Source organism: Filicampus tigris, chromosome 6 (genome assembly GCF_054856515.1).
Source record: "Filicampus tigris isolate MCC_2025a chromosome 6, RoL_Ftig_1.0, whole genome shotgun sequence".
NCBI classification, from domain to species: Eukaryota; Metazoa; Chordata; class Actinopteri; order Syngnathiformes; family Syngnathidae; genus Filicampus; species Filicampus tigris.
In genome coordinates this window covers 8,791,889-8,807,910 of record NC_141222.1, presented here as the reverse complement: position 1 = coordinate 8,807,910, position 16,022 = coordinate 8,791,889, and the positions used below count along the sequence as shown (strand labels likewise).

At 39.0% G+C, this 16,022-nt stretch overlaps 1 protein-coding gene across 1 annotated transcript in view; it reads left to right on the top strand.

The window, feature by feature from the left end:
• The first annotated feature begins 1,179 nt into the window (after nucleotides 1-1,179).
• Nucleotides 1,180-16,022, top strand: part of gnav1 (guanine nucleotide binding protein (G protein) alpha v1) — a 40,844-nt gene continuing 26,001 nt past the window's right edge. The window contains exons 1-4 of the mRNA XM_086032700.1: nucleotides 1,180-1,661; nucleotides 5,623-5,714; nucleotides 12,119-12,211; nucleotides 12,600-12,760. Of these exons, the coding sequence (XP_085888826.1) occupies nucleotides 1,532-1,661; nucleotides 5,623-5,714; nucleotides 12,119-12,211; nucleotides 12,600-12,760 (476 nt within the window). The 5' untranslated portion in view covers nucleotides 1,180-1,531. The remainder of the gene's footprint in view (nucleotides 1,662-5,622; nucleotides 5,715-12,118; nucleotides 12,212-12,599; nucleotides 12,761-16,022) is intronic.

Below are 16,022 nucleotides of genomic sequence, written 5' to 3'. Positions count from 1 at the left end.
CCTGACTGTATTATACTGCCCCCTGTGGCCAAGTCATGCAGACCAGAAGAAGACGCAATGAATTAGTTGAGATGCACAAACAATTAAATTCTTTTCATTTTATTCAATTATATTAATCAGGGCTGCAACTAACTTATTTTAATAATCGATTATTTTGTTGATTCGTCGATGAATCCGATTTTAAAAAGATGTTATATCCCTCAGGCCTTTGTTGATTTAACTACTCTTTGAACTTGTTCACACATGCATGTGTATCATATGTATTTTTGTATGCATTTATTTATTTTTTGCTTCTTTTAGTGCATAAAGGTGTCCAAGAAAATAAAAATAAAGCAATTTTCTATTTTTTAACCCTTCAAAGAAATCTTTCTAATTAAGTAGGCTACCAGCTTTTTTCCCAGTCTTGGCAGCAGAGGGAGTTTTCACTTAAAAATGAAAATCGACCGTAACGCATACCATAATACAACACAAAAGATTATGCAACATCAGTCAAGTTATTACGTTCAGAAGCGGCCACATGAAACGATGATGAAGACACGAGAGCACGCCGCACAAGTAGCGCCCGTCCCCTCAAAATTTACATGTCAAAGAAACCCTTGTCATCCTGCACGACGTGCCGTAACTTCATGCATTGCTTGCTGGCAACTTTCAAAGACATGACATCAATCACTTCTGAGGTGCATAAACGATCATGAGTAGAAGAGCACTTTTCATGGGTTTCAGGCTACCGTAGAACCAAAAAGTACTATTTGATGCGAACAGGTCACGGTGAATGACATATTTAAAGAACTGGGTTTTTAATTAGCAAATCAGTCAAAAATCCCACCGTTGGAAAGTTTCATTACAGTTGCACTAACACAGCTAAAATAGTTAAAAAAAAGGAAGGTGTGTACACAAACGACCATCGTAGAGTCCAGAGATTTATTTAGGTTAACTTCAATAATAAATGGTAAATCAATTATAATTAAATGGGATTTTAATATGGATATATGAATGAGTATTCAAACAAACTATGATTTTGAAAAAAATATATACAGTATAATCTTAATCTAATCCGCGAATGAATTTGCCCGTCTGGCCATTTTCAAGATCCACTGTGGCGCACAGCAGTTTGCCCACCCGTGATGCAGCCTGCGTGCGCGCGCGTGCGTGGGTCTGCTGACCCTTGCATCCTGTCACACACTTCAAGGTGCCAAATCTGATTGGCTGCATGATGACGTCACTTCCCACGAACTCCAGCGCGTTCCCATCTGGAGTGGGAGGAGACACTGGATTGTTTGGGGTGAGCGAGCGCAACAATTTGGACTTGTGGTGAAGTCAGCGAGCATAACCGGGAGCGATGCGTGCAATGAGTTTGGCCTACAAAGAGGACTTTTTCGAGGGATATTTCGCACATGCTAACGTCACTTTTGTGCACGCCGAGACCGAGGAGCTGTGAGCATGCAGTTGAGTTTGACCAAACTCGCTCGGTTTGAGCCCAGTCAGGACTTCGTCTGAGTCCAGCTCCGGGAGGAGGACATGTGTGCTCGGGATGGGACTGTGTCTCGGTACCGACGTTACAGAGGAGGAGAAGAAGGCGAGGACACTCAGTGCCAAGATCGACAGAGACCTGTACGAGGGCGCCAAGCGGGAGATGAATGTGGTTAAAATACTCCTACTAGGTGAGAGACGCAAACTTTACAACGTCCTTCGGGGAACACTACTAAAATATTTCGTATTTTCTATGGTTCTAATAAAAATCTCTTGTCAGTCGTCGATTTTAACAAGCAACTTGTATCAACTTGGTTGTGCTGAAAAAAAATCATACCTTTCCAGCCACTTGTTGCTCGGTAGAGTTCAAAGGAGTTAATCAACTGCTCCTCACAGGCCAATGAAAAAAAGGCAGATTTTAAACAGTTACGCCCACTGGGCTGTTGAATGAGCGTTTCCCAAACTTCATTGAACCAAGAAATATATTTTACATTAGGAAAAGTCTCACGACTCACCACCAAACAAAAGTGTCACAAAAATTGGGTACAAAGGTGTGTTACATAAAGTACCTACTTCCATCTAATGCAAGGGTGTGTGTCAAAGTAACACATTTTTGTCAAATTGTAGTTTCCCCACAGGTGGCCGTTATGACCATATACATTTTTTATAGTTTAATTTTCTCATATATTTTAAAAACTACGGAACAAATTGATGGATAACTAGTTTTTAAATCAGATGTAATTGAGAATACTTTGTTCAACTATTGTTCTTGTTACTGTAAAAAGCAGTTTGGTAATAAAAATGCTTGCAATATTTCAACACTATTTATCAGAGCTGGGCACTTTACTCTTTTTTTGCCGGTCTGTCCTCCGTCCACGACCTAGGTAACCTTCCGTCCTCGTCCCTCCGTCCTTATTCATAAAAGTTATCGTCCTCCGACCCTGTCCGTCCTTGTCCTTTTGAAGCGTTTCCGTCCTTGCATTATCCGTAGGTCCGTAGCTGTAAGTGTTTTACAGAACATATAACATAAAAATATTGAGAATGCAATCATAACTATTCCTACATAGGGTTTGTTGTTTGAAGCGGTTAAAGATGAAAGAGTATAGATGAAAGAGGAAGCATTCAGTGGATCAGAGTCACCATCACAGCATGCATGACGTCACACATGTCTGCTACAGGCTAAATTGGAAAGTAAACAAGCAGCTGTAGTGTCCGTTGACGAGTAACATAACTAACATACAGAAAGAATAGTTTAATTCTATAGTCGCATTTAGATCCACTTCAAAAATTTTGATGAACAAAGATACGTTATTTGTAATAAATAGATCATTTTTAGATCAATTCGGTGAAACTGGATGATTTCCCACATAGAAATTAGGAGTTGAATCGATCAATTGACGTGTCAACTTTGCCATTTCTCATTGATGGGAATTGCTTTTCACGGGTACCTTGCTGAAATCAACAGGTGATGCTGAGCGGTTTGTGCAGCAAACTAGCAGTGGCACCTCAAGCATGAGAAAATATTTAATTAAAAATGAGACAGATAGCACAGTCACCTGAAAAATATGCATGAATGCTCTTACCTACAGAAGCACTTTTCAGGAGACCCCAAAAATGGTATGTTTGTTCAGCCATTAACATTACATCATCAAGGAGAACAAGCCATTTTCAACACTTTAGATTGGTCAATAAATAGGAAAATAACAATAAACAGGAAACAATAACAATAATTATTAAAAATAACACACACATATGGACTGACCAATAACAGATTTGTGGAAAAAATATAGAATTGAGCAAATTGTGACATAGGAAAAATATAGAATTGAGCAAATTGTGACATAGGAGGTGTCTGCCTGACGCAAGCAAATTATAACAAAGACACAAGTGCAATGCACATGCATCTGCAAAGGCACCCACTAACACTAGCTGAAAAACAGCCTTATATCCTCACGTCAGCCTTTGGCAAATTCACCAAATGCCAACAACAACTGTAACAGAAAAAAAGAGTGAAAACACTGTAGTGTCTGCTGACCGGTTGAAATGGATAAAAGCCATTGTCGATCAAGAACCTCTTCACTGTAAAAATGAACTGTTATGCCATCAAAGAAAATGAGCGTTTCTCTCTACAATCAGCCAGGCATGGGCACCTATGATCCTGGCACCCTCATACTGGTCTTTGGAGACTTGAATTTTACTAATCTCTCTCTACAGTTTCACACAAGTACAACAAGAGGAAATAAAAAAAAAGCACCTCCTGTGTGCTAAATGCCAATCTAAAGGAAGCACTTTTATATTTTAGTTAGAAAATAATATTTTTTAATTTGTATATTACAGCATTTTTTGTTTTATATACAGCACCTACTGCAGCTATTGTTGAAGCGCTCTAGAAGTAAAGTTGAATAAGTTGACAAGTCAGTGCGGGCAAACCCTCGCCTTCCCGTTGATGGTGTGAGCAATCAGTAAGCCCTACAACTTTTCCTCTTGTTGAAAAAGTTGTCTCTTTTGGAAATTCTTCGGCTACTGATATTTGCTAGAGGAATATCCAACAAGCGAAACTTGCTTGCAAAGAGTGGCCGCAAGTGGAGGCAATACAGGGAAGTCAACGCAAACATATTTTTTTCAAGAATATGTCTATGCAAGCCCACTAGTTGAAACAGGGCATTCTGATAAATATTGCGTTTGTGGAGTAAGTGTTAATCTTATGTTTTTTAGCCTAATCTGAGCCGTGATTGGTCGTTGTGAGCAGTTGTGATGTCATTTTCAGTCGACAGAAGACAAAATGGCCTCCCCCAGAGATGGCTGAAAACAGGTGGATTTTGCTGCTTAACTCATATTGCACTATTAATCAGAACGCCTTGTTTCAACTACTGGGCCTGCTTGGAGCATATTCTTGAAAAAAATATGTTTGGGTCGAATTCCTCTTTAAATGCCAAATTAAACTTTTGTGAGCACCACCCATCAGTCTGGGCCAAAATGTAATGTTATGTTAATATATTAATATGAGGCTGTTTTGAAATGAACATTCGCAACCAGATACGAGAATTACCATGCCTATGATTGGCAAAGTAAATACTGTGCTGTGGACTTGCTACAGAGGCAGATAAAATGGGTAACTAGCATGGCTAACTAGCATGGCTAATATCAGCTGGTTTCCGGCGTGACATGAGTTCACATAGAGGAGAAGAGCTGGGAGCTAGCTAATTGTTGTCAGAGAAATAAGTGGTTTTACTACAATTGTAAAAACAATACTGTTTATTTTTGTATTTATTTTTACTAATGTACCAAATATTCAATTTCTTGTTTAAAAATAAAATAGATTGCATTCAAAAGAAAAAAGGTGTTGTTAGTTAGCCAAACTTTTCCCATAGACCTGCACGATATGATATTGTAGATACAATCTAAAACATCTATTGTATGATATAATGGTATATACAGTACAGTATATAATGATTTCTTTTAAAGATTATGGATAATGTGTACATCGCAGGTGTTTTAACTTCTTCATTTGTGGGCTGCATACAGAAAAATGGAAGGATGCAATATGCAAGTGCCGCTTTGACCACCTTTTTGACCATATCGTACACTTCTACCGCCCATGTCTGTTCCCACGACAAATGTCACATGGCACAGTGGTAGAGAAACACTGAACCAGAGGCTGAAGGTGCTGGTGTGCCACTGTTAGAAGGATTCTGACACAACCTTAGCACGTTCATTACAGTGGCATCTACACTATATATTTGAATGCCTCTGAAATGGTGAAGGCCCTGTGATTGGCTGGCAACTAGTCCATGGTGTTGCCCACCTCTTAACCAAATTCACTTAGGATAGGCTCTGGTCCACCTGCAACCCGAATGAAAACAAGAAAATATGGACGGGTGGATGAAGTTGTATGACCAACATTTTCTGCATGAATACTATATGTCGTCATGGGAGACTTCAGTTCAGCTCCATAAGTGTTTAGGTTTGTCTTTGTTTTTCTTACTTTCTGTTGTGTGGCATAGAGGAGGAGACTTTGAAGAATTGGCAAAAATTGGAGTAAAAAAACAACAGTTTCTGTGATGCTGCGCTTGCAGAAACGGTGACAGAACTGATAGGACAGAACACAACCTAATTTGTACGTCATATTCCACACCTTGTGATGCCGTCCAGGTGCAGCAGAGAGTGGTAAAAGCACTTTGGTCAAACAAATGAAGATCATCCACAGCAATGGATTTACCAAGCAAGAACTCAGCAGCTTCAAGGTCAGCAACACACATTCAAACACACAAGAACACGTATCAGAGGACATTTTGTGACTTCTCTATTGTGTGTTGTTTTTATTTTGTTGTTTTTTGCTTGACTTGATATTCGGTTAATTACCATAATCAATAAACAACCATGAAAATAGAGAGTGTGAATTGAGCAAACCTTTAATTCAACCAGGGGATCAAATAATGATTGCCCTTCTTGTATATCTTTGACCATATCTCACTGCTGGTTGGTGAATTGAACCTGGGTCTTTAATGTGGAAATTTTCATTATTCCTCCTTTTTGTTTGCACTGTGATTGGTAGAGAAGAATGGAAACACTTGTGAAACGGAAACCGTTGTATTCTATTTTCTATCAACTCTTATCTTTAGCCACATGCCTCTCCTTCCCCCCCCCCCCACAGTATTCTATCCTCCCTCTGTTTCACCAGTCATTTCCTGTCTGCATTTCTCTGTATATCTTTCCACTCTGGATGGAGACTAAAAGGGTTCAATGCAGGCAGATAACGGTGATTGAATTGACCACTCTTAACAATCTATTGCGTTTTGATTCATAATATTCACAAAACAAAAGACTGATGCTCGCAGGGGGTTGCACAAAGACTCATATATATATATATATATATATATATATATATATATATATATATATATATATATATATATATATATATATATATATATATATATGTATATATATATATATATGTATGTGTATATATATATATATGTGTATATATATATATATATGTATGTGTATATATATATATATATGTATATGTATATATATGTATATATATATATATATGTATGTATATATATATATATATGTATATGTATATATATATATGTATATGTATATATATATATATATATATGTATATATGTATGTGTATATGTATATATGTATGTGTATATGTATATATGTGTATGTGTATATGTATATATGTGTATATGTATATATATATATATGTATATATATATATATATATATATATATATATACATACATATATATATACATATATATATATATATATATATATATATATATATATACATACATATACATATATATATATATATATATATATATATATACATACATATACATATATATATATATATATATATATATATATATATATATATATACATACATATACATATATATACAGGCATGTGTTTCCAAAGTTTTAACTTAAGTGCCATTTGACATTCATTTTTTCAAGTCAAGTTTTATGATTAAATAGGTCATAAACGGTTCCAGTAGCTGTTCTGACACACCGGAATGCAACATAAAAACAAATAAAAAAGATAAATAAAACTCCAATCGCAAAGGTATTCTGCCCGCCCTGAGCAGACTGAGTACAGTTTGGCAAATAGCGAACAGCCCCTCAAAAAGAATCCAATCTTGCTGCTTTCACGCCGTTTATTACACTCCAGCTGGAGTTAACTGTAAAACTAAACACACAAAATAAAGGGAATTACACATTGAGAACATTCGAACATAAATCACAGCACTTCGTTTTATTTCCCGAATGTACTTAGTATACGTGGACCCACACGTCCTCCAAGTGGCCAAGTCGTGCACAGCTTGAACAGCGCTCCCATCAAATACACGTACACACACACACCCGCACACACACACCCGCACACACACACACACACACAAACAAACAGGGCCATGCATAAGATATCAAAAGTATTGAAACTTTATCAACGTATCAATACTTGGTATCGGCACAAAAAGTACATCGCAAAATGTTATTTTTTCCCAGCCCTAATACTATAATATCATAAACAATCACAAGGTGCCAGTTGGAATACAACAATACATTTCTCGTTTCATATTAATATTTTTTGTGATTGATATAGTACGGAACTACATTGGACCACGCTGAGAGGCCTTTTAAATATTTTGGTTCCTATAACTACATTTTTCATTGTTTTTGTGACTTTTGCCTTCTCCTATCAGCAGCAGCCACAGCCAGAATGTGAGTCGGAATGGTTGTTTGTCTCCAGGTGCGCTCTGATTGTCTGGTGACCAGTCCAGAGCGTACCTCACCTTTCGCTCAATGTCATCTGGGATAGGCTCCACTTCAACAGTGCTACAGAAGAGAATGGATGGATGGAGGTTCATTTACAAGTGCTCTTATTAACAGTGTCAATCCAGAGTGAGCCTTAGTATCCTTACAAGGGTGCTCCAGTTCTTGTATTGCTTCATATTGGATTATTCAGGTGTACAATGTCTATTGAAATGGGTGTGTATAATTTGTATAGCAAAATAGTCGACATGTACAAGCTTGCGCTAGTTATTGCTGTAAAAACCTGTTGTTGTCTCTGCTTTCATTTGGGTTTCGCTCTCATGTGAAACCATTTCTATTTTTCTGCTGGAAAACGGACACCTCACCCTAAACGTGCTCGTCCGTGACTTTTTGACCACCCCTACCCACACACCCACACTGTCTTGTGCACACACTCACTCCTGATGTCACCTCTCTTTATTGGTTTCTGCGCGTGTTTATTTGGTGCGCCACCTTGCATCAATAGAGGAGGAGCGCTGGTCCGCTTGGCAGCTACTTCAAACTACATGCTATGCTCTCTCTTTAATGTCTTGCATCTCATTGAGCATGCTTCCCACCAACTTTGCGTCACATTAGGGCACTGCCATGTCTAATGTCCGGCATAGGGGAGCAAGGGGACTGACTGCTTCCCCTCTAATCCTTCCTTTATTCATAGCCAGAGGCAGCAGTGTGTTGACACTTGACTCCCGTACATTGTGTCAACAAGAAATATGACTTGTGTGACAATATGTGCAGCGCAGCTACTAATTGTATTGGTATTTGTCATTGGAGGAATTGTTTGACTTAATATGCCACTGATCTAGCACTTTTGACAGCTTGCTGTGAGATTTGGGGAAACCAATTAAGCTTAAAAGGCGCGCGCACACACACGGAGTTTAGTTCAACATTGTTGGCGCCGAACTCTGTGGTTAGTAAACATTAGGCTGTATTCTTTGTTGTGTACACGTCCCTCGTGCTGTGACACAAGGCGACTGTTTATTTTGTGTGTTAAAGATGCTGAGCCAAACACCAAGCTGGACAAGAACAATAGTTCAGTGTGCTGGCGTGGATTCAGGGATTACTGAGAGTTGTTATACGGCTGCTGACGCTGCTGCTGTTCCCTCTGCACTATCTCACGCATGCACACGCATGCGCGCACACACAAACACACACACACACAGACCCACACTCACATACAGGAGTCCAGGTGTCTTTTTACTCTAACCTTTCCCAAAAAGATTAGGTGGCAAAAAGACGAATTCAGATTGATATACTATCCAATGCGCTTTAGGCTTCATGCTAACTTTTTTTCTGTGTGAGAGAGTCTCCTTTATGGTAGTGGTTGTACTAGAGTGTCGCTAGTCTTTCCTTAAATATATGGTTGTTGATGTCAAATTATAACCCATTCAAAAATAATTTGTCATGCAGAATGACCCAACAAAGACTGATTAAGGATGTTTGCGTCCACTTGTGGACATAAAGGTGCGTCACGGAGGGAGAAGCAGAACTGGAGATTAAATAAAACAAAGGTGAAAGGGGCCAGGAAGAAGAAAAACACGAGAACGCATCCAAGGAATCCACTGTCTCTGCCAACAAATTTCCGACAGATTTGTATCTATGAAATGTGTTTTTGCTCATATTGTCGCTGTCCATAAACACACAAATCTCCAAATTTAGGCAAGGCAAGGCAGCTTTATTTCTAAAGAACGTTTTATACAAAAGGTCACTCCATGTGCGTCACATAAGTAAAAGTACATTTAAAAGAATTTGCAAACAAAACAGTGAAAGGCATTTAAAAGAAAAGTAAAGAAATGAGAAGTAGCTGACTAAAATGACCCCCAAAAACCTGGAGTGCAAATTGGGTTGGGAGCTTAGTCCATTTGTGTGCAGCATAACCTCATCACCTTCATGTTTGCGTTGACCTCTGGGCTCTAAAAGGTTGGCGCATACAACCCTTCACTCTGGATATGTTTTTCAGCTGGTAAAAGGCTGTTTTAGTGATTGATTTGATATGACTGCTGAAAGTCAGCACACCAGGGGTTTTGGACTTCGGTTTTTAAAGATAGTGAGACTCCCAGTGTTTACGAACAGCAGTCCTCTTTTTCTTTTTTTTTTTTTTTATTGCCAAAAACAATGACCTCAGTTCTGTTTTGGTTCAGTTGAAGGAAATGTCGGTTCATCCAGTTACTTCTTTGTTTTAGAGCAGTGACACAACACCTTAATTGAACTGTTGTCATTTGGGGACATTGATAGACCAAGTAGGACCTGAATCATTTTAAGAGTGTTCCATTTATCAAATTATCAAATTCTGACATTGTTATTCCTGGATGGGTGCTTTTCGGTATTGCATCCTTTTATGATTTTTTACTTTGAAACATTCTTTTGACCGTAAAAGGTGTACACAACGTCACGTAGCTGTTTTATTGGTATTTCTGGACTTGGGAAACTTGCAGGGAGCAAGAAAACGCATCCTGTGCTTTGCTGTTCCTTTGTCGGTATGTATTATTTAAAAAAACAAAAAAAAAAACAGATAAAGAATAGTAGAGTACAGGGGAGGAGCCAGAACGTGGCTAATGGGTGAGCCTGGAAAAATCAGGGTGGGCCTGAATAGTTCTCTCACTGAGCACAATCCTCCTGTCTCGACACATCGCACATTTAAATAAAACAACAACCTGAATAATATGAAGTTCATATATTCCTTAGACAACCATAATTATGCCATTTTTAATATTCAACAAAATTAAAAAAGCAAAACAAAACACTAAGTCAAAAATAATTCAATAATAATTTACTAACAGTTTAAAAGTATAGATGTTTATCATGAATCCCACTGGGTGGGCAGTCTGCCAATCTGGGTGGGCCTGTGCCCACCCAGACCCACCCATGGCTCCGCCCCTGGTAAAGCAGAGGAAAATGTTTGTTGCAGAGTGTCTGAGGATCCCTATCCCATTCGTTTATCACTAATTTTTCTGTTAAACTTAGGGATAGACCGATTATTGGCACTGCTATTTGGCTTTTTGACGAATATTGGCATCTGCCTTTTTTAAAACTCTGCTGGCCGATAATAAATCAATTTAAAACTGTGGAAATCAAAACACAGATGTATGAAAATTTAACATTTGTCATTTTGAAATTTTCATTTACTGTAGAAAACTACATTGCGCTATTGTTTAAGTTTTACTTTATCCTTTTTAAGACACGCTGACAATCCTGGATGCTCCCTGAACTTTTTGTTCGAATTTTATAACAGAGATGAATACTGTCAAAAATGTCTTGTAATAATGATTTTTTGAATTTTATAACAGAGATGAATACTGTCAAAAATGTCTTGTAATTATGATTTTTTAAAAATCACCATTATGCAAACCTGAAACATTGTTCAATAAACATGCTTAAAGACGTTACAACAATGTTAAGAGTACATTTTCTTTAGATTTTGATGCCAATATTTTCTTTTTCACTGAAAATGAATATTTTATATCGGTTATTGGCCTCCTTGACTACTAATAATCGGTATCGCTCCTGATCTGGTCTATCTCTATTTTTTATGTTATAATAATGATAACATATTTTTATTTGATATTTTTAATGGGCACAACGCACTGCCCAGTTCGATGTCGTAATTAAGCCTAATGTGCCTAATGTGTTGTAAACAAAGTTCTCGTAAAAGAGACCGATGTTTAAATGTGAAGGGGTGTCGCTTCAGGCTGCACCAATTCCGCTTGTGGACACTCACAAGAGCAGCCATCAGACTGTGATAGAATCGTAATGGAATGCAAAGCTTATTGCTAGCTGGCAGGAGACTGACGGGTCAGGTGGGGGTGCTGTTAAACACACACACCCACACACCCACCCCCACACACAAATACACACACACTTTTTTCATTCTTTGTAGGCGCCTCTCTGCTGCTAAATCAATTAAATCCCTTGTTTTCGAGCACTGTTTTGTACGTTTTTGTTATCGGGCTTTTGTCTGCACATTTTGCGTTTGTGGTATATAAGTTAAGCAGCAAAGTGCACTCGTTTGTAGCCATCTCTGGGTGCAGGCATTTTGTCTTCTGTCGACTGAAAATGACATCACAACTGCTCACAACGACCAATCACGGCTGACCTGTCTTTTGAATCTGAGTCTACTGGACCTGCTGGGAACATATTCTTGAAAAAAATATGTTTGGGTTGACTTCCGCTTTAAACTAGCATTAAACTGAATTTTTGTATTTTTTTTTTTTTTTTAGATTTATGCATGAGAATTGGCTCTGTTGTTACACTATGACATTCTTCAAAATATTTGGAACACCCTGTAGGCTATATTAATGTGTTTTCATCTGTCAGCCTGCAGTGTTGGATAACCTCCTGACCTCCATGAAGTTTGTTCTTCATGGCATGGGCATCCTCCGCATCAACCTGGCCAACAGCAGGAACAAGGTAAGCCGTTTGCTCTCAAAGTTCATCCTTTTTTTTTTATCAGTTTCATTATTTCTTGTACTGACACCAGATCACCACTAAGGAGCAGTATCTCACCGCTGTGAATACCTCATCCTCCCTCTCCGGATTCAATTGTATGCATGACTGACAATTTAAGATTCCTAAGGGGTATGATTTGATGTTAATCTCCTCTGTTAACATAGTAGAGCTCGCACACTTTCCACCCACTAATCACATCCTGTTGGGAGAAGATGACGATCAAAATATTTCCTCTGCTAATTGCCGCCAGTGTGTATGTGTCATCTGTCACGTTTACAGTGACAAATACATCTAGAGAGTAGCAGCACACTATGTGTTCATTTATCCAAATTGGTGTCTTTTCTTCCAGGTGCACGCCCACTCTGTGCTATCGTGCGGTCGCTCTTTTGATGAAGATCAGGTCTTTTTTCCCTTCCTGAGCCACGCCTTGGCCTGCTTATGGGCTGACCAAGGGGTGAGAGCTGCAGTGGCCCGGGGATATGAGTATGAGCTCAATGACTCAGCGCTGTAGTAAGTGCTCTCCTCGCATGCAAAGACGCGCACACACACTGTGCTGAAAAGATGCAGGGGTCCAATTAGCTGGACTTTACAGCTGCTTCTCAGCCATGTGCTTGCTGCCACTGGGTATTAATCTTACAGCGTAATGATATACAAAAACTAGAATCGCACCCAGCAGGACACAGCCATATGCCAAGGACAAACAATCCTAGAAATGTCTGGCTTTGACTGAAATATTACGATGCCCCCATCAATATTAGCTTATTCTAGGCTTGTGAGTGGCAGTAATTACAAAATGAGTTCCACACTCGCAAGCTTTTTTCATCACATCTCATCACCAGATGAATCTGGTGCCTCACTGCCCAACCCAGTTGTAATGGCGAAAAGATCACGGGCCACCTCTACATGGTAGCTTCTAGCTGATTATCCTAACTAATCAACTACCAGCAAACGGTGATCAAAACATGACCTCTTGCCTCACATTATTCTGCACTTGACGGAGGTAAACGTTTGCATCCTAAGACACTTATACTGCATAAACGGGTTTTATTTGTAAATAGCTGCCATGAATTTAATTCTAATTGTCCATGGCGGAAAGTCAGAGCATGATGAGAACTCAGAATGAAAGGTAACCGTCGAGCTGATAACGTGGGCAATGCACAAGTATGTCAGAGCTGGAGGAGGCCGTCTGGTCTCATTCTCCACCCAGCGAGAGGCTGCAGCTCTGCAGTTATCTACACCGACAGGCCACGCTCGTCCCCCACCGAGAGCCACCAGTGGTGCCATAAGTATTCACAAGTACAGATACTTGTGTAAAATAAGAATCTGGTAAAAGTAGTATTGCTGATTCAACTCTTGTATTTAGGTAAAAGTAAAACACTGTAGACTGTGAATTGTACTTAAAGGGGAAATCAACCCAAACATATTTTTTCAAGTATATGTTCTACGCAGGGCCACTAGTTGAAACAAGGCATTCTGTTAAATATTGCGTTTGTGGAATAAGAGTTAATCCACCCGTTTTTAGCTATCTCATTTTGTCACTTCTGTCGACTGAAAATGACATCACACCTGCTCAGGGCTCAGGTAACAACCAATCACGGCTCAGCTTCAGAAAACAGGTCAGCCGTGATTAGTCGTTACCTGAGCCCTGAGTAGTTGTGTTGTCGTTTTCAGTCGACGGAAGTGACTACATGGCCGCCCCCAGAGAACTGTTATTCCAAAAACGCAATATCTATCAGAATGCCTTGTTTCAACTAGTGGGCTTGCAAAGAACATATTCTTGAAAAAAATATCTTTGGGTTGAATTCCACTTTAAACAAAAGTGAACAGTAAATATGAATTTTCACCGTCAGTTATATACAATGCCCAATTTTATATACAATACCCGCTTGGATAACACAAAAAGGCAGAGATGGGCACCTTAACCTTTTTTGCCGGTCCTCCTCCGTCTTTATTTATAAAAATGTTGTCCTTCGACGCCGTCTGTCCTCATCCTTTTAAAGCACTTCCGACCTTACATTTCGTCTGTCCATCAATGCCCCGCTGCCCCCCCAAAAAAGCGTCTGTGCATGACACTTTTTCAAGCTCATTAGCTGACTAATATCCTATGCACAGCCACTTAACCGGCTGTGAGTATCGCGAGTGGATTGAATTGTTTACAATTGTTTAACCAAGATAGCATTTAGCTGCCAACACAAGACTATCGTGATGAAGATGATGATGATGATGATGATGCGGACCGGAGCAAGCCAGGGGACATCGCGACAATATTTAAGAATGCGTGATAATGCAATACTATTGCGTTTTATTGCAAAACCTTTGAGACGTTTTGAGTTTTTATTGGGTTATTTCACAATAAAAAGAATCATTTCAAATGAACGCAATGTTATTTTAGGAGAACGAACGTCTTCTACGAATGAGCATGGCAAAGTCACACCTCAGTGGGTTCTGTATGAAAGGCGCAGGTGAATGAAATTCTGGCTGTACTACGATGCCTCTAATGTGGCAGTTCTGTGGAAAGATTGTCAAAGGGGCTATTTTTTTTTCTACATGTGCCCTGCAATTGACTGTGATCAGTCCAGGGTCTAGAGAGACCGGCGTCAAGTGGGATAGACTCCAGCTCAAGCTTGACACTAAACAGGATAAGTTGTGGAAAATGAATGAATGAATGGATCATGGGTAGGTTAATATTCAAGTGAAGTATAAATGCACTTTATTGAGAAGTCTCTGGGTGTCTGCCTGTGTCCCAGCGGCAAGGTGAATCCATTTACATCATGTAAATACCAACACCTCATTTGTCTTTGATGACTTCCGTCATCAGCCAAGGCAGAGCTAATCCTCAAATGCATCTTGGTGCCTGAATCATTTCGCTGTCACATAGCTTTATAAGCTTCGGGGTCTTCAAGGGGGAGTGCGTCATTGCTTGTATTCGAAACGCCGCTTGTAAAAATTGGATGTGTTGTTGTAGGAAGCCATTTTAGGAAGTGATCTCCAGCCGACCAACATAATTATTTTGAACTTAATCCAAGTGTAATCTACATTCAGGTGTTCACATTTAGAGCGGTACCAAGCAATTTACAAATAATTCACTGTTTTCCAAATTATTAGGCAACTGATATTATTAGTATCTTTCCCAATGCAAATTAGCAGAACTTCAAAGCAAATATTAGAGTAAATTTGAATATTTGTTATCAAATGATAACACTATTTTTTCAAAAATGAATAACCTGAAGTGCAGTCTTCCAAATTATTACTCACCACAAAGTTTGAAGACATTTTATAGGTTGTAAAGAACTGAGGTAGCCTGAAGTAGGAGGTCCAAAATGGTAGTTTTGTCCGGTCGCCATATTTGGAGCCCTCCTGTACCCACCCCAAAGGCCGGAGTGCCTTGAAACTCTCGAAGTACGTAGTAGTGTTGCCAAATATGATGAGAAATCAGATGAAACCAACACAAAAGTGGTGCTTGATCATTTAGTGCTTTGTAGGTCAGCAGAAGGATTTTAAATTCAATTTAACAACTTAACTTAGTTGCAAAATTACTATTGGCAGCTCACTTGGTGAAGAGCAAATTGAGGCTTTAAATGCGCAATTGAAAATAGTTTAAAAAAAGCTAACGAGGAAACCTTCAACTCAGATTGCTCCTCACAGAGAAACAAAATCAGCAGCACAATCAACACACACACGTCGTTTGTGCAGTGCAGCATCTTCCAAGCAGTGTTGTGCTGTGTTTACTAAACAGCAGGATGCATGCTCTTGTCCAAGAAACTGATTCAGG